Source organism: Labeo rohita, chromosome 17 (assembly GCF_022985175.1).
Source record: "Labeo rohita strain BAU-BD-2019 chromosome 17, IGBB_LRoh.1.0, whole genome shotgun sequence".
Lineage (NCBI taxonomy): Eukaryota > Metazoa > Chordata > Actinopteri > Cypriniformes > Cyprinidae > Labeo > Labeo rohita.
In genome coordinates, this window is record NC_066885.1 from 10,078,595 (window position 1) to 10,103,719 (window position 25,125).

The 25,125-nt window shown below is 34.9% G+C and overlaps 1 protein-coding gene across 1 annotated transcript in view; it reads left to right on the forward strand.

Annotated features, from left to right (window-relative positions):
* The window catches only part of foxn3 (forkhead box N3), a 115,692-nt gene that overhangs the window by 74,013 nt on the left and 16,554 nt on the right, over nucleotides 1–25,125 (forward strand). Inside the window, 1 exon segment of the mRNA XM_051132895.1 lies at nucleotides 1,972–2,039. Within this exon segment, the coding sequence (XP_050988852.1) occupies nucleotides 1,972–2,039 (68 nt within the window).

The following is a 25,125-nucleotide window of genomic DNA, read 5'->3' on the forward strand; positions in this document are numbered from 1 at the left end:
AATATTTTCTGTTTATACAATAATGGTTAAATTTCATTTTTTAAAAAGTGCTATATTTATCCTAAATTATTTGATTTATTATACTATGTCAAATAATATACTGAATCGCAGGCATCTGAGTATTATATTTTGTTACGGTGACCCTGACATATCTGTTGTTCCTTCCATTCTTCGCAGATACCTTTTTAGTTTGCACACACATTCTGCCTCGTACTATCCCTTCTTTTCATGAAGGACCTGTTGACCTCCTTCTCCAAAGGATGTCCATGATCACCAAGAAAAATCAATAGCTTTTATATGTGAGCAATCCTGAAGTCTGATTCCATTTTTCACAGCCAGCAGAGTAACTCAGCTTTTTTTTACTGTGCATTCCAGGCATATTCGAATGTCTATTTTTAGGCGTTTTAAAAAAAACAGTAATACAAATAAATAAAAATAAACATCTTCCTGCCTGAGTGACAGTGCAGAGCGCAGACATGGATTTCCTGATAGCTCAGCTCATTTGTGCTCAAAATGGTCCCATCAATGGGGAGTGTGTAGTTCAGCTGAAGAGTTTCCCGCTGTGCAGCTGCATATTGAAGTCTGCAGCACCATCACCTGAGCCGGCCTGTCATCTCACTACCAGGAAGTAATGATTAAAGCTACGAGGGCTCAATTTGAAAGAGAATGTAATGACTATGTTGCTGCATAGTCACGTCTCAACATTGTATAAGCCTACATGTTTTGTTTACTTGGTCAGCAGCAGTTTGCTGGAGGCAGAGGAAGTTTCCTTACAAAAGCCTGTCAGTGTACCCAAAGTTTCCTTCAAAATATCAAAGTTACTAGGTTTTTTTTTTCTTTGGAAAAGTTGTTTTGAAATTCATCTTATTATAATACTTGAAGGAACAGTTGACCGCCAAATGAAAATTTGCTGACAATTTATATACCCTCAGACTATCAAAGGTGTAGATGAGGCTGTTTCTTCATCAAATCAGATTTAGGAAATTTATCCAGTATCCATACTCTGCAGTGAATGGGTGCCATCAGAATGAGACTTTTTTAGAAACAAGTCCATCATTAAGACGTCTTTAACATCAAACATCTCATCTGAATCAGGAGAGAAATATGCACAGATATATATATATATATATGTATGTATAGAGAGAGAGAGAGAGAGAGAGACAGTAATATATATATATATATATATATGATGGATTTAGGACTCATAATTTTGGCCAGAAACAGTTTACAGTTAAAACACCTAGATCTGTTTCTGGTAATTTATAGACTGGAGTCGTGTTGATTACTTGTGAGTTTTTGTGATGTTTTTATCAGCTGGTTGAACTCTCATTCTGATGGCACCCATTCACTGCAGAGTATAGATACTGGATAAATTTCCCAAATCTGCACTGCAGAGGCTCCATTGGTGAGCAAGTGATGTAATGCAGAATTTTTCCAGATCTGTTTTGATGTAGAAACAAATTTGTTTACATCGTGGATGACCTGAGAGTAAATATGCAGCAAATTTTAATTTTTGCATGAGCTATTTCTTTAAAACAGCCATGCATAATCAGAATCTTTGGTATTAGCGTTGCTACTTAGACTGTTTTTTAAACATTTCGTTTAAAATCATGTAGTTTTGCAGCTTTCTAGTTGCATCAGTTGATGTTATTAATATAAAACTGTGATAACATGATCTCATAACTTGACAACTTGAACTGTGATCCTGTATTAACTATTATTAATGATTTTACAGTATCAACATTAAAATTGGCAGAAGCTACAGTCACCATGGTATTTCTTTGGATATGTGTAAATGTGCTCGCTCTGTCTCACTCTCGCTTTCTCTGTCTTTTGGCACTGTTTATCTCTTAAAATATCTTTCATGCCATTTCGCTGTCTGTTTTTCAGGATTGCAGTCCATCTGTCAGTTGTACATCATCTGTTTGTGTCACTTTCTCATCATTTCTCTCCACTGTGTTTTTTTTACAGTATGTCCAGTCCTCCAATTTGGCCAGGAAGTCCCTTTTACAGAAAAAACAAGGGAGTCCTGCTACAAGGTAGAGTGACGTGTCTTACCGTATTTACATGCTTGTGTGTTTTTGGTTCCACTGACAAGTGCTTTCTACTTTTTTTTTTTTTTTTTTAACCTGCGTCAGTTCTACTACAAGAAGGGATCTTGGTTTATTTGCATGCTCTTTAGATGAGCCTTTGCTTCAACAAAAGGCTCATATTCATGTACCTGGCTAGCTCCTAAAGGAATTAGCTGGGTGGGTGTTTATTTGGTTTGTTTGCTCTGGTTTAAAAAGAGCTGCTTCAAATCTGAGACCATTTTTCCTCACTTCTTTTCATGTGGTATTTGGATCCTGCCAGCCTTTCAGTCGTTACCGCTCTCTGTCTTATTCTGTAATCCAGAACATTTTTTTCGTTTTGCAGTTCTGACGTGCAAGTCCTTTTCCCTATTGTTGAACAAACGAGTTGAAGTGTGAAGTATTCAAAGAAAGCTAAACGAATAAAATGAGACAAAAGATTGATTGATGATTGCTAATGTCCTGGCCTGAACTTACTTCCTTAACCCTGTGTGGTATGGTGCATCTATATGGCACAGCATTATTTCATTTACTCTCTTTTTACAGAAAAGACATAATAACGTAATATATTGGAAATAAAATTAAATGTTTAAAGTAACATATAATACGTACACTCCTACCTAATCTCATGACAAAAATGTACCTGTGGTATACGTACAAATAAATACATATCACTGCAGTTACCAAAAGAAATGAACACTGGAGGCGGTAAAGCAGCGAGCATTTGTAATCGTTTCCGTACACAGTTATGATTACAGCTCCATATGTTTTGCTTTCCGGACATAACAAGCTTGCTAGGTAGCTCGACTGACACGGAATTGGACTTAGGATGCGGAATCCTTGGGTATGAATTCCATGAAAAACATGACTCATGATGAAAGCTTTCATATGGCAACTTCACATTTTTCAGGAATCTTTCATGAATAGAAAGTATAGAAAACTTTCTTTCCCAGCTGTTTATCTTCACAGACATAAACGACTGTTTTTGTAACTCGTGTTTTTCTAACATAAACTTGTGTGTATTTGACAGGTTAAGCGCAATAAGACATGAAAGAGAACTTATTTAAGTACTCATCTGCCATGTGACAGCCATTTTCTGTGCGCTCAAAAACTGTATATCAGAAGTTTAAACTAAAATGGCTTTAAAGCGCGTGATTTCAGCATAATAGACATGATAATCAAAACCAAACAGATGTTTTTTGACAAAGTATCTGACATATGAGCTGTAAAGGCACAGCCCTACTCTGGAAAAGGGGCCAGGGAGCAGCAGCTCATTTACATTTAAAGAGACATGCACAAAAACAGCATGTTTCTGCTTCCACTCAAAATAGGCTTTTTCAAAATGATATAATAAATGATCTGTGGGTGTATTTTGAGCTGAAACTTCACAGACACATTCTGGGGACATCTGAGACTTCAAAATCAAAATTTACAGATAATTTACTCACCCCCTTGTCATCCAAGATGTTCATGTTTTTCTCTCTTCAGATGTAAGGAAAAGCCGTTTTTTGAGGAAAACATTCCAGAATTTCTCTCCATATAGTGGACTTCAATGGTGCCCCTGAGTTTAAACTTGCAAAATGCAGTTTAAATGCAGCTTTAAAGGGCTCTAAACAATCCCAGCTGAGGAATAAGGGTCTTATCTAGCGAAACGATTGGTTATTTTCTAAAATAAAAAAAAAATTCAATTTATATACTTGGTTTATATACATTTAGGGTATGTCGAAAAACCCCTATCTCATTTTCTTCTCCAACTTCAAAATCATCCTACATTATTGTTTTATCTTTTTTGTTAAGAGCGTTTGATCTTCTTTGCATGTTCACTTTGTAAACACTGGGTCGGAACTTCTGCAGTGATTTAGGACGATTTTGAAGTTAGAGGAGAAAATGTGATGGGAGTTTTTCGACATACCCTCACTGTATTGCCCCAATTAGACAGCTAGACAAGACGAACGTTTGAGGTTAAAAAGTATATTAATTGTCGATTTTTTAGAAAATAACTGATCATTTCACTAGATAAGACCCTTCTTCCTTGGCTGGGATTGTTTAGAGCCCTTTGAAGCTGCATTTAAACTGCATTTTGGAAGTTCAAACTCAGCAGCACCATGGAAGTGCACCATATTGAGGGAAATCATTAAATGTTTTCCTCAAAAAACATAATTTCTTTACGACTGAAAAAAAGAAAGGATGACAAGGGGGTGAATATATTATCGGTAAATTTGAATGCATCCTTACTGAGTAAAATGATTAATTTCTTAAAAAAAACAAACAAATCTTAAATGATAGTCTATAAAGTATTCCACAATTGGATGATAATGATAATGTTTACCATACAGGGTTAATCCTTGTTGCTTGCATAAAAATAAATCGTTTTGTACACACAACCCTTTTAAAGCTGAATCTACGATAGCAAGCCTTTTAAAACTAGACCTTGTGGCTGTTTCCTTGCTTATTTTAATAATGGCTGCAATGAAATGCCTTATTACACTCATTAGCCTCAGCAGGCAGAGGATTGGATGGGTTGTTGCGCACTTTTCCTCGGTATCTTGGTCCCGGCACTCGGAGAGTAAATGTCACGATAACAGTTACAGTGTTTTTAGTTTATTTAGTCAATGCAAAGTAGCAGTAAGTAATGTTTTAAAGATAATATACTTCCTATTGGTTGCATGTGAATTTATTGATAGAGATGGTGGGTAGAGGACAGGAAGTTATGCAAAATCAGAATCACATGGCTAGTGCATGTGCACAAAGCACAATTTGCTCACAGTTTATTCACCTCTTAACAGTTTTATCCAATTTAAAGGCTCAGTGATACAAGTGGTTGACTTATTGACATGTCCGGAAGCGATTTGCATTCAGTGCACCAAAGACCTGAACTATATTTAATTTGACTGGAAATTATTCTCACCAAACTCTAAAGACATTGACCGATGGCTTGGTTTGTTGCACATCGTACAGTCCATCGTCCTCCTCTTCTTAGTATGTGGCGGATTCCCTCCGCGTGTATTTTTTTGAGACTCACGCGTGTGAATCACAGTAATCAGAGATTTAATTAACCTGGTGGCATTTAAAGCGGCACACTAATGGAAGTGTGGCACGAGAGCTGTTATTATAAATATGTTTTCCATCCGAGCTGCGAGTGTGACACTCACGGCAGTCCAAAGCCCAGCAGACATCCACCTCCTACAGCACCGACTTCAGTTGCTCACTCACAGCCTGATCATTATTTTGCTTTTTTGTGAGTTTAGTTACATAAACCCCTGCACCATAATGAGTATCTGATGTGTGCGAATGAGTGCCTAGTTATATGTAGTCGGTTATACATCATCACCCTCTTAAACACAACATCACAACACACCTTCTCGAAAAGCGGCTTTTGAGCACTGCATAGAGGTGCCGTGCAGGCACCAACTTGCTCGGTGTAATTGGCAGTTAGCTGTGTGTTTTGTAAACTCTTTTGTGGCTGTGATATTATCTGACGCGTGGGGAGGCGACAGCGATACACCTGCAACGGCTGCCACATTTGTAGGAGGGACATCTGCTGAGCTCAGAAGTGCGAGCGTATACTAACGTACTGCGCCCTTCGCCGTCCTTTTTTCTCAGATATGCAGTTAAACATTAAAGCTAAGTTTTCTTCTGCCTGTCAAGGCCCTGTCCGTTGCAACGCTTTTGAAACATCAATTAGAACTAAGATGCTAGCTTGATATAATTAGCAGCTTTAGAGGAAGTTTTAAAAGCCAAAAAAAGTTATTAAGGCTAAATAATCCGTTTTATGAAAAAGATGGATGTGAAATGGGTTCAAATGCTGGAGAACAAAGTGCAAGCTGGTTTAATTTCAGAGATAACATGTTTCAAGAAAATTTTGGTTCTTGTTTTTCTAACAAAAGCTGATCATCTGCATCCGCGTGATAGTTGAAATGGCACAGAACACTGGATTATGTCTCTGAGGATTCTGGGAGTGACACTCAACTGTGTGTGGAGATGATGTTTGAGGGAGTGACAGTGTTTATGCTGAACGTGATTGATTTGCATCCTCAGATATCATTTAAAACTTCGTTTTTCACTCTGATGTGATTTAAAGAGAGTAAAATATTTAGATTTTTGTGTTCTCTCTGAAGTTGCTCTGAGATTTTGCAGGGAAGTCTCTGGACAGACTAGCTGGAGGTCTTTTGGCTATTGCTTTTATTGGAAACAGGTCGATCACTGGCACATTGTCAGTCATGGCAGCCCAGAGGTCATTTACTTTCAGAATGGCTTTCTTTGAAGTCTACTAGAAAGTTCATAACTTGTCGTAAATTGTAAGCGAGTGTGAACACAGATAGGGGGCATGTGTGGCCTAGTCGGTAAAGTCACCTGGAATTTCCATTTGCATCCCATTTTAAGTCTATAATGTAATGTATTTTTGGGTGAAACAGGATATTCAGTGTAAGGCCGTCAGGAATTGATTTTATCCTTAAATAGGAAGTTTGGTGAAACAGTGGCCACCCAAATACATAAATAAATTGACAGAAAATATTGATTTGTTATGCGAAAAGGTAACTAGACTCAGAATATATATGAATATATATATATATTATATATAGGTTAAGGGTCCAAGGCTGGACTTTTTTAATATATTTGAATATTATTAATTATTTAATTGTTTTTTTTTGTTTGTTTGTTTTTTAATGGTGAATCTTAATTTTCAGTAACCATTACTCGAGACTTCAGAGTTATAAAAGCATTTTTATGCAAAAACTGTAATATTATAAATGTCTTTAATGTCATTTTTGGTTAATTTAATGCATCCTTGTGAAATAAGTATCAGTTTCTTTAAAAAAAAAAAAAGCCAGCTTATTTTTTATTTTTTTTTAAATCATAATACTTTTTTCAAGATTCTTTAAAGAAAAGAAAGTTTATAGAATTTATTTAAAGTTATAACAGCATTTTATGCAAAAACTATATTATAAATATCTTTAATGTAATTTTTGATCAATTTAATGCGTTCTTGCTAAATAAAAAAAACAAAAAAGTGTGCTTAATTCTTTTTTTTTTTTTTTTTTTTTTTCGGAAATCGTAACACTTTTTTGAGGATTCTTTGAAGGAAGGAAAGTTTATGTTATTTATACAAAGTTACAATAGCATTTATATGCCAAAACTGTATATCAAAAACAGTAATATTATAAATGTCTTTTAATGTCATTTATGATTAATTTAACGTGTCCTTGCTGAATAAGTATCAGTCTCTTAAAAAAACAAAGCCTGCTCAATATTTATGTATTTATTTATTTATTATAGTAATCATGATACTTTTTTTGAGGATTCTTTGAAACAAGTTTATAGTAAAAGTATATGGTTTATGAAGTCATAACAGCATTTGTTATGCAAAACAGTAATATTATAAAAACAGTAATATTGTAAATGTCTTTAATGTCATTTTTGATTAATTTAATGCATACTTGCTGAATAAGTATCAGTTTCTTAAAACAAGTGTGATTTTTTTTTTTTTTTTTTTTTGTGGAAATCATAATACTTTTTTCAAGATTCTTTGAGGAAAAAAAAGTTTGTAGTATTTATAAGTCAAAACAGCATTTATATTCAAAAATTGTGTATCAGAAACTGTAATATTACAAATGTCTTTAATGTTAATTTTTTATTAATATAATGTGTCTTTGCTGAATAAGCATCAGTTTCTTTTCTTTTTTTGTGGAAATCGTGAGTTTATTTTTCAAGATTCTTTAAAGAATAGAAAGTTTATAGCATTTTATGATGTTATAACATGTAAATGCAAGAACTGTAATATTATAAATATCTTTAATGTAATTTTTGATTCATTTAATGCATTTTTGCTGAATAAGTATCAGTTTCTTAAAAAAAACCTACACATTTTAACTTAGTAGTGTATGTAAGTATGCATATATATATTTGTATTTTATTAAAAAGCCTAAAGCTATTTTCTTTTCTTCAAGTGCATGTATCATTATTCTGTCCGGAGATCTTGTTATAGCAAAGCTTGTGGTAAATTAGTGTACTGGTCCTGCACACTGAAGCTGTGTGTTAGCACTGTGACAAGTGGTCCATATCCAGCCCTCTTATTGGATTTTAACAGACTTTTTACTGACGGAAAAGACAAGCGCAGAACCACACAAAGACCAAGAAGTTCTAAGAACTATTTAATAAGGGATTACCAGTGAGATTTACTCCTTCAGTTTCACTGCAAAACTGATCATTGCTCTCCCTCTCTCCCCTCTTTCTTTCTTTCTTTCTGTCTGTCTCTCTCTCTCTGTTATTTTCTCACACTCTCTCACAGCTAAGCACCTCTCACCTCTCGCCCAGTTACCAGTAGGTCGGGATTGATTTGGTGATTGTGGAAGCCCTTTTGACACTCCATGAAAAACGATCCAAATAAACCCCCCTCTTTCCTCTCTTTTGCTCTTTCCTGTGTGGTTTTTTTCAGCCTCTTCATGTTGAGTAGCGCCTCTGAAGTTCAAAGCCTGTAGAAAGCTGTGGCTGTGTTTAGAAATGCTGTAGAACACAAACTATGCTTCTGTTGCTAAATTGGTGAAAGGAGGCTTAGAGATTTATAACTCTTTACATATTTGTGAAAACCCCTTATAATGCTAGAATGTTTGCTATGGTGGTTCTAGGAGGTTACACTCTTAAAAATAAAGGTGCTTCACGATGCCATAGAAGAACCTTTTTTGTGTCTAAATGGTTCCATGAACCTTTAACATCTGAAGAACCTTTCTGTTTCACAAAAGGTTCTACAGATTATAAAAAGGCAAGAAAGAACCTTTGACTGAATGGTTCTTTGTGGAACCAAAAGTGGTTTTTCTATGGCCTTTATTTTTAAGTGTTTACTTCATCAAGTTACATGATTATGAGGTGCACATATATATTTGAGGTCAGTGTTTTTTTATGAGGCATGACAGTAACAATAAAGAGGAAGGAAGTCTTATTAAGAAGATGTCCCAGTTACCCAGAGTGCACTTTTCCCCTCTCTGTGGCTCAGTGTGATCTTTGGGTTATTATAGTACAATTACACATCATGTTTGCATTGAATCATTCCAGACCAATGGGATTAGGACACAAAACATCCATGATGTGCTGTGACATATGCATTTGGGAACGCGCGCATATTCTCCAGTCACGTCCACAGTTTAAATGTGGCTAAGAAGTGCATAAAAAGCAGCACACAAACCAAATTTGTAAAGCTCTCTTCCCGCAAGCCGACTGTATTCATCACGTAGACGACACGTTACAACTAACTTTTGTTTTTGAGTTCTGATGAATTACAGCGAGACACGTCTCTCAGTTTTTTCCCAGCCGCAACAGTTTGAAATTCAGGGGCTAAGTCACTCGCTCGCTGAGAAGAAAGGCTGTCAGGATTGGACGGAGCTGTGGAACTCTTTCAGTAATGCTTTTCAGACCTTATTATTCTCAACGCCTGCAAGTGTGCGCTGGAACGGGAACGCTGTCTCCTGCCTGCCTTTCTGTCTTGCACGTTTCCTCTTTTATCTCCTCTTTGTTCTACAAGAGTTGTATCAAAATGGACGTGACAAAACTGAGCCGTGTTTTGAATATGTAGTCACGTCTAGGATGTGTACGGGAATGCGTGTATGTACTTTCGTGTCAGTGCGTGTCTGTTTGTGCACTCTCCGTCCTTTCATCCTTCATTAGTGTTCCTTCGCTTCTTAATGTTATTAGGGTTATCGGTAATCTAATTTAATAAATGTGACATCACAATCATATGCACATCAAAGGAATAACCCAGGTTCAATACAAGTTGAGATCAATTACATTTTATATTTTAATAATTTTTAAAAATATTTTTAGATTTTCAACTCACCCCTAATTGTCTTAAAAAAGGCGAAAGAAAAACAAGTGTATGCTGAGGCACTTACAGTGGAAAGAAATAGGGCAGATTTTATGAGATTTAAGAGCAAAAATGTAAAGCTTTTAATTTTTAAAAAGCACTTACATTATTTTTTCTGTTAAACTTGTGTAATATTGTGACTGGGTCAATTTATATTTAGATTTATACATCATCTGAAATATGTGAATACGCTGAATAAATAAGCTTTCTATTGATGTATGGTTTGTTAGGATCAGACAATATTTGGCCGAGATACACCTATTTGAAAATCTGGAATCTGAGGGTGCAAAAAATCAAAATATTGAGAAAATCGCCTTTAAAGTTGTCCAAATGAAGTTCTTAGCAATTACTAATCAAAAACTAACTTTTTTTCTCAAAACATTTTGATTTTTTACTTTTCGTAATTACGACTTTTTTCTCATAATTTCGACTTTATTCTCAAAATATTTCAACGTTATTCTTAAAACATTAGACTTTATTGTCATGATATTTTGATTTATTCTCAAAATATTTAGACTTTTTTTCTTGAAATATTTCTACTTTATTCTCGTAATGTTTTGTCGTTATTCTCAAAATATTTTTACTTTATTCTCAACATATTTCGACTTTATTCTCGTAATTTTGACTTTATTCTCAAAGTATTACGACTTTAATCTCGTAATCTTAGATTTTTTTTTTACGTGGCAATAAAACGCTGTTGTAGAACCCAGAACATTAATGTAAGATATTAATTTAAACTAAAACAATTTGTTTTATCAGAACACACAGCTACTTTCGAAAATCTGTCTACAGAAATGCATGTTTACAGTAAAAAAACATCAACCCCCATGAATGTGTTTTCTTCATGTAATAAACAGTAATGAATGAATGTGGGAGAGTTTCTCTTGGCTTGAGGCTTTGCTTCGGGGGATCAGGGTGAAAATGTTCCTTGTGCTCCTTTCACCTGCCATTCCTCAGATTTCACCATTGATAAATAGCTGCTGTGTCATAATTGTTCCGCATTTCTTCATGTCTTTGAATTAGTTGAAAGAAAGAGAGAAACGCTGAGAGAAGGAGTGCAAAGAGAGCACAATAGAGCGCTGTGTTGTCATGCCGGTGACATTACCTGTCTTCTCTAGAGGTGGATGCGTAAATTTTCATTTCAGTCATTCTTTCATTCTCTACTACAGCGGCTGCTTTGAACCTACATGAGTCAGATGAGTGACTAAGAAGTCACATTGAAATGTATTCATCTCTGCCTCTGATGCCACCCCGGCTAACGATGGGGGGTCCGCTCTAAAAGATACATGCCTTCCAGCATCAGGGAGAAACGTCTGGGGAACCCTTGTCTTACCATTTCGCAAGGCCCCAGCCAACATAAAACATACTGTATATACAGTGGGATTCGCATTAAAATCTGGGTTTTTAAAGCGATAGTTCACCCAGAAATTACAAGTCTGCCATTAATTTCCATGCTCACGTCGTTCCAAACTCATAAGACCTTCGTTTATCTTCAGAACACAAAGTATTGTTCTCGTAGCTTCATAACATTAAGATTGAGCCACTGATGTCACATGGACTATTTTAATGTTGTCCTTAGCTGCGTTGCTGTCTATGCATGGTCAGAAAGTTCTCGTATATCATCAAAAATATCCTAATTTGTGTTTTGAAGATGAATGAAGGTCTTACGGGTTTGGAACGACATGAGCATGGTGTTTAATGAAAGAAATTTCATTTTTGGGTGAACTATCCCTTTAAGCAAACTTGTGGAGTTCATGCCGCTCTAGTGCTTTTCCTTAGCAGCAGAAATAAAAACATCATATTTTATTAAATACAATTTTTACTTAAATTGCTATATGTGTGATACAGAAAGTGTAATTTGTGATTAAATAGAAGTGTTTTCTCCAGTGATCTCAGAATATATTTGCTCTTGTGCCTCCTGACCTGCATATTTGGATAGACTCTGACTGCCTCTGGGTCAGATTTTTTTCTCTTTTTTTTTTGGATTTTTCCTAAGGCCTGTCTATCTCCATCTTTCCGTCCCATCTTTCCTCCATCTCCTTCTTCCACTCCCACCGAGTAAGGAAGGCATTGTGTCTGTATGACTCAGATAAAAGAAGAATAAATCTCCATTTTTGTCAGGCTAGTGAAGACAATAAAATGAAGTGACAGAAAGAAAGAAAGAGGGTGGATTAGATTGGGTTGAGTGAACGAAAAAATGCTTTAAAAAGCCTTGAATGCCTCATCCAGGACATTTCTAGTCTTTTAAAATCAACTCAATATGTTGAGCTCATTAATATACTGGAGCAGAATACAGAAGTCTTTGTTTACATGCGAGGGTATTAGAAGGTTGCTACTGTAGGATGTTGCTAAGTTTAAAACTTGACTATGACTGAATAATAATAGTGATGTTTACCTTAGCAAGCAGCAATAATTATATGTTGGTCATCACCTACAAAGCCATTTCTCCTCATCAATTCAGTCTTCCCAATTAGGGACTGAGAAAAATAGAGAGATGGACAGAAAGCAGATAGGACAGAACTAAAGACATTAATCAGGAGAAAGTCTTTGGTCTTCCGGAGGCAGCGTGTGCCCATCTCTGAGACTGATGGCAGATCGTCTGTTCTTCGTATTGTTTTCTCGTCCGTCTCTCAGACGGAGGTTCGTGGGTGTTGCGTCTTGCTGAGCAAATTGAAATCGTCAAGTGGCATGGCTCATGCTAATTGCTCTGTGGAATGTGTAAAGTTTATTGAAGGCTGCTATTGTAAAGCTGTCCGCACTTAACAATCACGCTGCTATACTATCCCGCTGTAAATGTGCTTTCACTACAGTGGTTCAGGGTGTAGGATTGTTGAATGACTGAAGAAATGTTATAAGAATGATGATATAAACTGTACATTTCTTGGCTATTACCACCCACTGCTACTTATACCGACAACAGAAATAACTGCAGTTAGAAATGTGTGAGAAATAGCAAAATATGTGAGAGAGTGTTGACTATTGTGTGACTATATTGTATTGCAATAGGCAGTACTTAAATGGTAATGCTGAATCATTTGACTAGCTAGCACATACACTAATGTTCAAAAGTTTGGGATCAGTAAAATTGTTTTTATGTTTTTGAAAGAAGTCTCTTATTACAATTTAAAATCTTTTTCTGTTTTAATATACTTTAAAATTGAATTTATTCCTGTGTTGCAGGAATTTTTAGCATCATTACTCCAGTCTTCAGTGTCACATGATCCTTCAGAAATCATTCAGAAATGCTGATTTGGCACTCAAGAAGCATTTCTTTTTTATTTATTATTAATGTCGAGAACCTGTCATGTGACACTTTGTTCAGGATTGCTTGATGGTTAAAAATTTTAAATGAACTTTTGTAACAAAAATATTTTGCAATAATACTACTGTTCAAAGGTTTTTTTTTTTTTAAAGAAATTAATACTTTTATTTAATAAAAACTTTAATTTTTACAAAAGATGTCTATTTTAATTAAATGATGTTCTTTTTCAATTTTACTTTTCAAAGAATCCTGAAAAAAAGTCTCATGAGTTTCCAGTGTTGGAGAAAGTTACATTTAAAAGTAATGCATTACAATACTGTGTTACTCATGAAAAAATTTACTAATTACATAGTTACTTTTTATGGAAAGTCTTGCGTTATGTTACTTTTGTGTTACTTTTCAAATCTGATCAGGGCTGCTTGTTTGTTTTTAATATAAAAAGTTCTGTTTTGGCAAACGTAAAAACCCTTTCACACCAAAAGTAAAATGAATGGCCGAAGGAAAAGTAAATTCACATCTGTACAGTAGAACACAAAAGAAGAAAGTTCAACACACTTAAGCTATAAAAAAGAAGTACAAATGTTTATCTAGAGTAATTTTTTCTTATTATGGTTGAATTGGATCATCGAAGGTCAGCAGCAAAGACATTGGTTAATATAATGGGATTAAATACATAAAGGATATTTGTTATTTAAGATTTAATTATTGCAGTTTTGTGTCATATTCTGAGTTGCATTTCACTGTTTTTATTTATTTTGAGAAATTCTGAATCTGTTTTTTTTTTTTTTTTTTTTTTTGAGAATTCATGTTCATATTTATTCTAGAACTTCAGTAATGTCTTACTCCCGATTTCTCTCAACATGGGGATAGGAGACCTTTCAATGAATAAATGGGGAAAAAAGTTATTTATTTGAAAAGTAACTCAGATATTTTACTGTAAATTAAAAGTAATGCGTTACTTTACTAGTTACTTGAAAAAAGTAGTCTGATTACGTAACTCAATAAATCAACAAATTCAGCTTTGCCACCACAGGAATAAATTACATTTTAAAGTATATTAAAACAGAAACCATCATTTTAAATATTTCACAATATTACTGTTTTACTGTATTTTCTGTCCAATAAATGCAGCCTCGATAAGGAAAAAAGGCTGCCCATTTTCCAAGATGGTATGATTCTTTAGATCTTTAGGGTCTTCATGAAATGTCTGTATGGTCTCAATGGTCGTGTAAAACAACCCCCATTTTACCTTGTCAAAAATAGCTCTATTCACAGCGACCCATTTTCATGCATGTCTTTTTAAATGCTAATGAGCTCTGCTCACCCCGCCCCTTTCATCATTTTTTTTGTGTATTCGGTGGCACATTACAATCAAAAACAAAACTAATCCACTTTGTCGTTAGTGGCTTATGTTCACTTTTACGTCCAACTATAAAACATCTGCATTGCTTACTACACATCGTTGTCGCTACAGCTGCTCGAGCACGGACAGACAGCGTACAACTGGTTGAGGACGGGAATATGCTAATACAGGACAGTCCATCAGCAGTCATGGGTGGGGCCTGAGCAATATGATGTCATACTGCTCAGAAAATCAAAATGGCTTGATAATTGAGAACGCTTAGGTTTCTTGGGGATTAAAAAAAAGGCTAAATGGATTTTTATCATTGTTGGGTGGTTCTGTGTTCATGGCCAAAACACTTCTCTCAGAAAATTGTTCCAATTGCAAATGTTTTGCTATTCACATGCTTATTGTTTTTGTTTGCACTGCAACAAAACAAACAAACAAACAAACAAACAAAAAAAAAACAGAAGGAAAGTCAAACTTGATCAAATTTCACACAGAACTCGAAAATGGACCGGACAAAATGTTTTGGCACCTTGCCAAAATTGTAAGAAATAATTGCTTTTCAAGCATGCAATGCTCCTGTAATTTGTATTTAGACACACCTGTGGCAAGTAACAGGTGTGGGCAATATAGTAATCACACATGCAACCAGTTAAATTGGAGAAAAGTTGACTCAACCTTTGTGTTGTGTGTCACACTGAGTTGTCTGTGGATTTGAAAGAAAAACAAACTAAGCACTGGAGAGTTCTGAAATGGCCAGCAATGAGTCCAGATCTGAATCCCATAGAACACCTGTGGAGAGATCTCAAAACAGCAGTTGGGAGAAGGCATCCTTCAAATCTGAATGATCTGGAGCAGTTTGCAAAAGAAGAGTTGTCCAAAATTCCAGTAGAGAGGTGTAAGAAACTCATTCATGGTTACAGGAAGCGATTGATTTCAGTTATTTTTTTTTTGCAATAATTTTGTTCAGTGCATTTTCTGTTTTTTTTTTTTTTTTTTTCTGAGAGAAGGATTGCATTTTCTGACAGAATTGCAAGGGTGACAATATTTTTGGCCATGACTGTAAACTGCAAACACCACGTAAGAGTAAATTTTGCATCTGATGTCGTCTTTAGTAACAGTATTTCATTATGGTTACACTTGAATTTGTTATACCTAGCATGTAAGTAGAATGTTACCTGAGAGACAGAGCAATTTTTACAATCTTCTTTTATTCCTTCCTCTGCCATGTTACTAAAAAACCAAATCTGAGATATTCAGCCTGACCAATCAGCAGATTACAGCTTCTCCCACAGTACTAAAGGGTCTGACAAATAGCACACCCCCAATGTATACACATCTTGATCACTATCAGCACTTCTGTGTCTTCAGCAATTCCAAATAGCCCTTTTGATATGTAAGCCAGGTTTGCGACAGGAAAGCAGAGGTCTTTGTTGAGTTTTGACCCTACACCGTGGTTTAGAGGCTCCTCTACAGAGGTGTGCTTGAAAAGATTTGTGTGGATGTTCGGTGTGCGTTATCAGAGATAAAACACGTATAGCGCTTTGTGCTGCTACATTGACGTGCCCTTCAAAAAATGTCTTGCTCTGTTTTATGTCCGCTTTACTGAAAATGCCAAAACAAATAAACCATCCCAGGCCTCAAGGTCTTATCTGGACGCGTCCCTCGAGTTCACCTCGTAACTCTAGCGCTCTCTCTGACTGCTCACGGGGGCTCTGAGGTCAGTGGGAAGTGGATTTGAGCGTGACGGTCATTCAGTAAACCCGCACGATCTGCTGACCTGAGAACAGTCTGGCTGTAAAAGTCATTTTCAGAAATGTGTTTGTCCCTGTTATATAAAGTGCGTCCTGATTTCTCTGCTTCCTCACAGTAACTTCTATAAATACACTCTGAAGTCAGGGGCTGCGTATTATAATATTACACCGAATGCTATCGGTGAACGTCCACGTTTATAGTCGCCACCATGCGTCTGGTTTCTATTACCGGCTGTAAACACGCCTCTGAAGCCGCGACTAAGCACAGAACGCTATTTCCTGTTTTAGCCTCGGCCGTTGCATGATATACTGTTCTCAAGTGTGTGAAATGTGAGCGGTTGTCATGGCGACGGCAAGCCCCGGCCAGGGGAGCGAAAGGAAGCGAGAGGAAGGAAGACATCCGGAGATCTTTACATAGAGCGCATGGTGCTCAAAAACTCACTAAGGCATCTTTAAAGAGCCGTTTAATTATTTATCGTCCTCGACTCAACACACCGGGCCATTTTACTGTGCAGAGCCAAAAATAAAAAACAGGAGGGAAGGTCTGTACCTGACAGCTCTTTATTGTCTTGCATTGTGGGCATCTGTAAAACGAGTTTTAAAGGGATAGCTCACCAAAAATAAAACTTCTGGCTCATGTATATATTGTTTCAAATCTGTATGACTTGCTTTCTTCTGTAGAATACAAAAAATAAACGATGACCTGGAGCTGTCAAGCTCCAAAGGTGACAAAAAGCTAAATTAAAGGAATAGTTAACATAAAAATGAAAATATACTGAATATTTACTCACACACAGGCCATCCAAGATGTAAATGAGTTTGTTTCTTCAGATTTGGAGAAATTATATATTACATAACAGTGAATGGGTGCCGTCAGAATGAGAGTCCAAACAGCTGAAAAAACCACATGACTTTAGTCTATCAATTAGTTTTGTGTGTTTCTAATAAACAAATCCACCAGGATATTTTTAACTTAAAATCATTGCTTCAGGCTAAAATATGAGTCATCTGTCCATGATATTGCTTTCTTCATTGGTAAGCAAGTGATGTAATGCTAAATTTCTTCAAATCTGTTCTCATCTACTTCTTGGATGGCCTGAGGGTGAGTAAATGTTCAGCAGATTTTCATTTCTGGGTGTTTGTTTAAGTTAGTATGCACTTTGTGCACTATAAAGTCATAGTTTTTTTAAAGTAAAATTAGTTGTGAATATTTAGATTATAAAATTACATTTTTAGTTTTAGTTACAGATGAAGAATTTTAGATTGTAAAATGTAAAATTTATTTTATACAATTCTTGCCAGACAATAGTAGTAGCTCTGTGACAGTTCATAATCAAAACTCTTTATAATATTTAAATTCTAAACTATAAAATATTAATATTTTCCTAAAAAGTATGCCAAATAATATTTTTGTTAAATGTTGCATGTATCAGATTCAAATTTGGCACAATTCAAAATAAAATCTTTATAAACCTAGTTATTTTATATTACAGAACCTGTTTCTTAATTGTTTCTTATCTGTTTTTTACTTTGTCGTGTTGTAAAAACTGCATAATATTGTGCTGGGTGTATAAAACTACAGATATATATTTTTTTTGTTGTTTTAGGTACAGTATTAATGCAATATTTTTATGATGAAATGATAAAAGCCCTCAAAAATATGTTTAGACATCTAAAATATGTATTTTTTATTTTAGATTTGCAGAAGTTACATATAAAAAAAATATTTCTTTACGACTTTGTTTTCTCTTTATTGACTACTGCATTGCTGAACCATTATTGAAGTAATTTTTTATCATGTGTATTATAATATAAACGTTGAAACCAAGCATATTAGTAAAAATAAATGCAAATACCTTGTATTTATTGCCCTCTTTTTACTTTCTGTATCGATAAAGAGGCATAAAAGCCAAAAATAAGTCTTCAAAAAAAAATTTATAATATAAACAGTTGAGGTCAAAAGTTTACATACACCTTGCAAAATCTGCAAAATGTTAATTATTTTACCAAAATAAGAGGGTTCATACAAAATGCATGTTATTTTTTATTTAGTATTGACCTAAATAAGATATTTTCACATGGAAGATGTCCACAAGAGTAAAAAAATGACCGTGTTCAAAAGTTTACATACACTTGATTCTTCGTACTGTGTTGTTACCTAAATGAGCCACAGCTGTTTTTTTTTATTTATTTTTTTATTTATTTAGTGATAGGTGTTCATTAGTCCCTTGTTAGTCCTGAACAGTTAAACTGCCTGCTGTTATTCAGTAAAATACTTCTGGTCCCATAAATTCTTTGGTTTTTCAGCATTTTGTGTATTTGAACCCTTTCCAACAATGACAATATGATTTTGAGATCTATCTTTCCATCCATATCATTTTCTGTTATTGTGCTTTTAGTCATTTTTGGAGCTTGGAACCCTATGATCAATCTTCACTGTTTAATTTTTTGGAAAAACACTGCTTGAGCATCCTGCGAAACATCTGTTGTCGTCTGTGAAAACAAGAGCATTGGAAGGGGTTTGGAATGACGTGAGAGTGAGTAAATCTTGTTGTGAGTGGGTGCACTACCCTTTTAAAGATGTGAGGGAGAGGATTGTCCAGCATGTGTGTATGTGTGTTTAGCAGGGCTAGCAGAGGGGGGAGGACAGAACAAGCGCGCTCTACTGTTTTAAGCTCTACTCATGCGTGCGGAGGCCATTAGAGGCTCATAAAGCACACAGACGCTAGTGGCTTATCTGCTGGGTTGTGGAGGGCAGCATGGGGACAGGGTCATTATGAGAAGGGCGTGTCCCAGAGGGGGCGAGACTGACTGGTGTCCACGCACGTCGAGTGTCTCCGTAGTGTTTGATCCTCGTTCGGCTGATGTGTGTTTGGCTCCGCCACACCGCCCACAATCCTTGTTTGGGGATTTAAAGACTGAAGGGGGGGAGAAGAAGAACTGTTTGAGTGGACGCTGTTGTAGCAGTGGCTTTTCACGCTCCACTAGCATGTATCGACATGCACCAAAGCAAAGAGAGAAAACAACACAACTCCCTCCTGTGGGGTACCGCTGGGTAACTTAACACCCCACACTCAAAACAAAAAAACTGAGCTGATTTGGAGTACTGATGGTTGGCTAATTTGCCCACCCATGTGTGTATGTGTGTGTTTCGGATCTAGCCATACGTTTGGCAGCGAATTTGCTGAAACTATAAATAAATAAAATAGAAAATAAATAAAAAATAAATCATTAAATAAAAATAAATAAAAAAAAAAAATAATATATATATATATATATATATATATATATATATACAGGGGTTGGACAATGAAACTGAAACACTGGCCAATATAGTGTTGGAGGTTTCATGGCTATATTTATGCAGCCTGGTGGCCAGTCTTTACTGATCGCACATTCCACCAATAAGAGCAGAGTGTGAAGGTTGACTTTGTGCACCCAATAGCTCAAACATTGTACCCTGAAGGTGGTGCCGTGTATTAGGATTATAATGCACCAATACACACAGCAAGACTGGTGACAAGAGTGATTTGATGAACATGAAAGTAAAGTTAAACATCTCCCATGGCCTGCACAGTCACCAGATCTGAATATTATTGAGCCACTTTGGGGTGTTTTGGAGGAGCGAGTCAGGAAATGTTTTCATACACCAACATCACATAGCGACCTGGCCACTGTTCTGCGAAAGGAATGGCTCAAAATCCTTCTGGCTACTGTGCAGGACTTGTATTTGTCATTCCCAAGATGAAATAATGCTGTATTGGCTGCAAAAGGATATAAAGAATATATATATATAGTTAAAAAAAAAAAAAAAAAAAAAATATATATATATATATATATATATATATATATATAGAATCCTGATTTAATTTGAAATGTATGTATTTGAATTACTTATTAAAATTCAGCTCATTTGGATATATACACACACACTTATATATTTATAAGATGTATAGACCTTACGTATAAAAAAACCCCCACAAGATTTCTTCATTTTTAATAAATTTTTCTTTCGTTTTTTTTTTTTTAATTTGTTACTACGTGTCTGGATCATTACTGAAGCAATTTAAATCATTTATATTATAATATAAAGTTTGTGGCCAGGCAAAAATGATTTTATTTTTAATTATTTATTTTTGTTATTTCCTATTATTATTATTATTATTATTATTATTATTTTAATCATTTTTGTAATATTTATATTGTTTACTTTAATATTTATATTTTTTACTGTTTATAAACCTAGTTATTTAAAACACAGTATTTTTTAATATAATAATAATAATAATAATAATGTATTTTTAAAAAATGAAGTTTAACATTTTTTGCCTTTTTATTATTTTTTTATTTCTATTATTATTATTATTATTATTATTATTATTTATCATTTATTTTTATATTGTACCTTAATATTTATATCTTTTACTGTTTAGAAACCTGGTTATTTAAAACACAGTATTTTTTAATATAATAATAATAATAATAACATATTTTTAAATTATTTTTTATTTTAAAGGAAAATAAAAAAAATGAATATTTATATATTAATATAAAAATATTTAAAAATTAATAAAAATATCTATTTTTATCTATCTGTCTATAGAATAGAAAATAGTATATAGTATACAAATACCACAAAATGTATTTATTTATATTATATATATTAAAGCCGGGCAAATATTTATTTTTTTTCCCTTCTTATTTAATATTCTTTTTTTTTTTTATTAATTTAAGATTTATATCTTTTACATTTCATTTAATTCCCTCTTTCCACTATCCGTATCACTGAAAGGGTATAAAGGTCAACACAAAATAAATATTTTATAGTCAGTAAGATTAGCTCCTGTAGGTAAGCATTTGTGTACATTAGTGTGTTGAAGGGTGTATTTAGGCAAGGGGTGGAGTAGGACTGCAGTCAAACGTATCTGACAGCTAGGTGGCCCCGTTACCAGTGACAGAGCAGGATTCATTTAGCAGCTAATGTGCCAACTGTAAGCCCTTAATCTCCGAGCACTCCCGAGGCCTACGCACCGCTGCGGGGCCTGAGGCGGGCACCTGAGGGAAATTACTGACTTCTCTCAGAATTAGAGCAATTTCTGCATATCAACACGAACCACGTGACGGCACCCACACAAACACCCTCTTGGTGTTTATTCATTGCTGTAACATCGAATGCCTCCGAGCTTAGTTTATAGCGGTACAGTACAGTCGACGCCTTTGAGGCGACCCACCCTAGATACAGAAGTTGCTTTAATCTTATGAAAATGAGGAGGCAGGGCACCCAAAAGCTTGCAGTAGTTTTTAAAAGCACTCTTATGTGTGTGTGTGTACTGTAGATTTCGCCCACTAAAACAAAAACAACACTAGCTTTAGGAGTCTGGGCTTATAGCCCCTTCTCAAGTATTTCTGCCCCTCTCTGTCTTTTTCTCAGACTGTTTTCCTCCCTCAGCCTCTGATATCCAATGGCTGGGATCTGTTTGCCAACACTGTGTATTTTGGGAAGGCATTTCGTGTTATTAACTGCGCAATTAAACTTAGTTGTTGCTGCAAACAAGCAAATCCCCATCCGCATCATTATAAAAATGGTAATTGACCTTTCACAGGGGTTTAGTGATTTTTTTTTTTTTCCCACAGATGGAGGGACGTTCCTCTACTATGGCTCATTGCTTAACTGGGACAGCTGCTCTTGTGAATTCAAATCTGATGATCTATGCAATCGATTCTACTATGTAGCCATTGCAACATGAAAAAGACTGTCAGAGACTCAGTTTGTTTATTGGCATTTATAGTTACACAGAATATTATCATTGTAGAAAAGATTCTGATTTTAAAGTGTTGTTTACAATAAGAAAAATGATTGTTTTAAGGCAAGACACTACAGGCAAAAACTTTCATGCACTGGTCAATGTTTTCATTATGTTTTTTTTTTTTCAGACTAGCAGAAAAAAAACATGCAAATTACACTTGGAGGGTTTACTTTATTTATTTATTTATTTAGTATTTGTTTAATATCTATTTTTTCCATGCACTGAGTCAGAAATGTTCACTTTTTTTAGTGTATTTACACTAAACTTTGCAGTTTATTCTTAATTATTCTATATTCTGAAGGTTTTTACAGGGTTTGTTCATATACAGTATCATTTGCCTGCTTTTACACAACATTTAGTTCCTAAAAAACATGGTGAAATTATTTTTATATGGCTGTTGTCAGTATTTTCTATGAAAGCCCATTTCTGCCACTGAATAAAAAAATAAAAAAGGTAACTTTATCTCACAAAAAAAGTCAGAATTGCGAGATACAAACTCGCAATTGTGAGAAAAAAGTCAGAATTGTTAGCTAAAAACTAACAATTGCAAGTGAAAACTCAGAATTCTGTGATATAAACTCGCAATTATGAGAAAAAGGTCATAATTGTGTTATAAAAACTTGCAAAAAGTCTGAATTGTGAGATAAAAACTCGCATTTGCAAAAAAAAAATCAGAATTACGGGTTTATATCATGGAATTCTGATTAAAAAAAAAAGTCTGGATTGTGAGATAGAAACTCACAACTGTGAGAAAAGTCAGAACTGTGAGATAAAAACTCACATATGCAAGAAAAAATTTGAATTGTGAGTTTGTATCACAGAATTCTAAAAAAAAGTCAAAACTGTGAGTTTGGAATGTGAGATAGAAACTAGCAATTTCGAGAAAAGTCAGAATTGTGAAATAAAAACTAGCAATTGGCAGAAAAAAGTCAGAATTGTGAGTTTGTATCAGAATTCTGAAAAAAAGTCAAAATTATGGGATAGAAACTCGTAATTGTGGAAAAAAAAGTGTACAAGTTTGTATTACAGAATTTTGATTAAAAAAGTTAGAAATCAAGATAGAAACTCACATTTGGGAGAAAAAAAAGACAGAATTTTGAGTTTGTATTGCGAATTTCTGAGAAAAAAAAATCTAATTGTGAGTGGAAAAAGTCAGAATTACGAGATAAAAACTCACATATGCAAGAAAAAATTCTGAATTGTGAGTTTTTATCACAGAATTCTAAGAAAAAGTCAGAATTGTGAGTTTGTGTCACAAAATTCAGAGAAAAAAGTTTGAAATGTGAGATAGAAACTAGCAATTGTGAGAAAAGTCAGAATTGTGAAATAAAAACTAACAATTGGCAGAAGAAAGTCAGAATTGTGAGTTTGTATCAGAATTCTGAAAAAAAGTCAGAATTGTGAGACAGAAACTCGTAATTGTGAAAAAAAAAGTCTGAATTGTGAGTAAAAAGCTTGCAATTGTGAGTTTTGTATTACAGAATTCTGATTAAAAAAGTTAGAATTCAAGATAAAAACTCACATTTGGGAGAAAAAAGTCAGAATTGTGAGTTTTGTAGCGGGAAATTCTGAGAAAAAAAAAACGTCAAATTGTGAGTGGAAACTCGCAATTGTGAGAAAAAGTCAGAATTGTGAGATGAAAAACTCGCAGTTGTGAGAAAGTCAGAATTGTGAGTTTATATCACAAAATTAAAAAAAAAGTCTGAATTGTGAGATAGAACCTCGCATGTGCAAGAAAAAAGTCAGAATTGCGAGTTTGTATCACAGAATTCTGAATAAATGAATAAATCCGAAATGTGTGAGAAAAAGTCGTAATAACCTTTTTTATTTTTTATTCAGTGGCAGAAATGGGCTTCTATAATTTTCTGATTCACAATAATAAGAGATATTAAAAATCCCTTCTGTTAAAACCTTTGACCTCTAATATGTCAGCAAAATGAAACAAAAACTTTGAACTTGGCTTCATCCAGAGTTCAGATTTCTGTTCTGAAAATGCAAATTAGTGTGTATTTCATCAGATAATGTCTCATTTGCAAATTTACACATAACATTTTAGAAAATAAAAAAACTTAATTTAATTTATAATGTCATCAATTAACTAGTATGGTATGGCAAAAAGTATAGTGGTATTTATTAGTTAGATTTTTTACCCTCTTCTATGGCATCGCTGTAAAACACTATTTTAAAACCTTTTAAAGGCATAGTACACCCAAAAAGTGGGTGGGGAAAAATTCCGTATTTCTAAAATTCTAAAAATTCTGGAGACTGATTAGTACCAACATTTTTCAGAATATCTCAGAGTAAAAAAAAAAATCATACAGATTTGGAACAGCATGCGGGTAAATAAATGATGAAAGAATTTCCATTTTTGCGTAGACTCCCCTTTAAGAGTGTGGCGAGACCCAGCATAACGAATTACCTTGATTTATTTTCTTTTCCAGCTTGCATACCTCAAAATGACCTCAACTACAGGTTTATTTGCAAAAACGCTGGTTGTGTTTAAAGACATGCCACTTAAAAATGCTTAACCCCAGGGCCCTGACGCGGTGCGAGGCGTCATCAAGCGCGCCCGACAACGTGTGCTAAAATCTCATCAGAGCCTAGCACTTAAACGAACGCTGGGTCTCCACCCTGTGAATAATAGATATTCTTCAAGCACTCCAACATGTTCATTTGTCTGGAGAATCAAAGCAGAGCTCACACGCCGAGCCTTCAAAACACACGCCGACATCCCGCCTGCCTCTGTTTCACGCAGTCGGCGCTGACTTAAAAAGAGCGTTGGTTTGCTCGCATCTGCTTTCTGTCAGCAGGAGCCTTGCGTAACGTTGAGACCTCGTGCGCTGTTTATCTTTTCGGCCTGACCTTGCTCCTGGTCACCGGGGCGAGAGGCGGGAACTGTCTCGGTTGCCATGGCAGCGTGGTAAATAGTTGTGAAGCAGCGAGCGGAAGATTAGTCCCTAAGGAGGTCCCTTGTCACTGTGTGACCTACAAAGGGCCCTTCGATCTCTGACAGCAACTCCTCCTGAAATG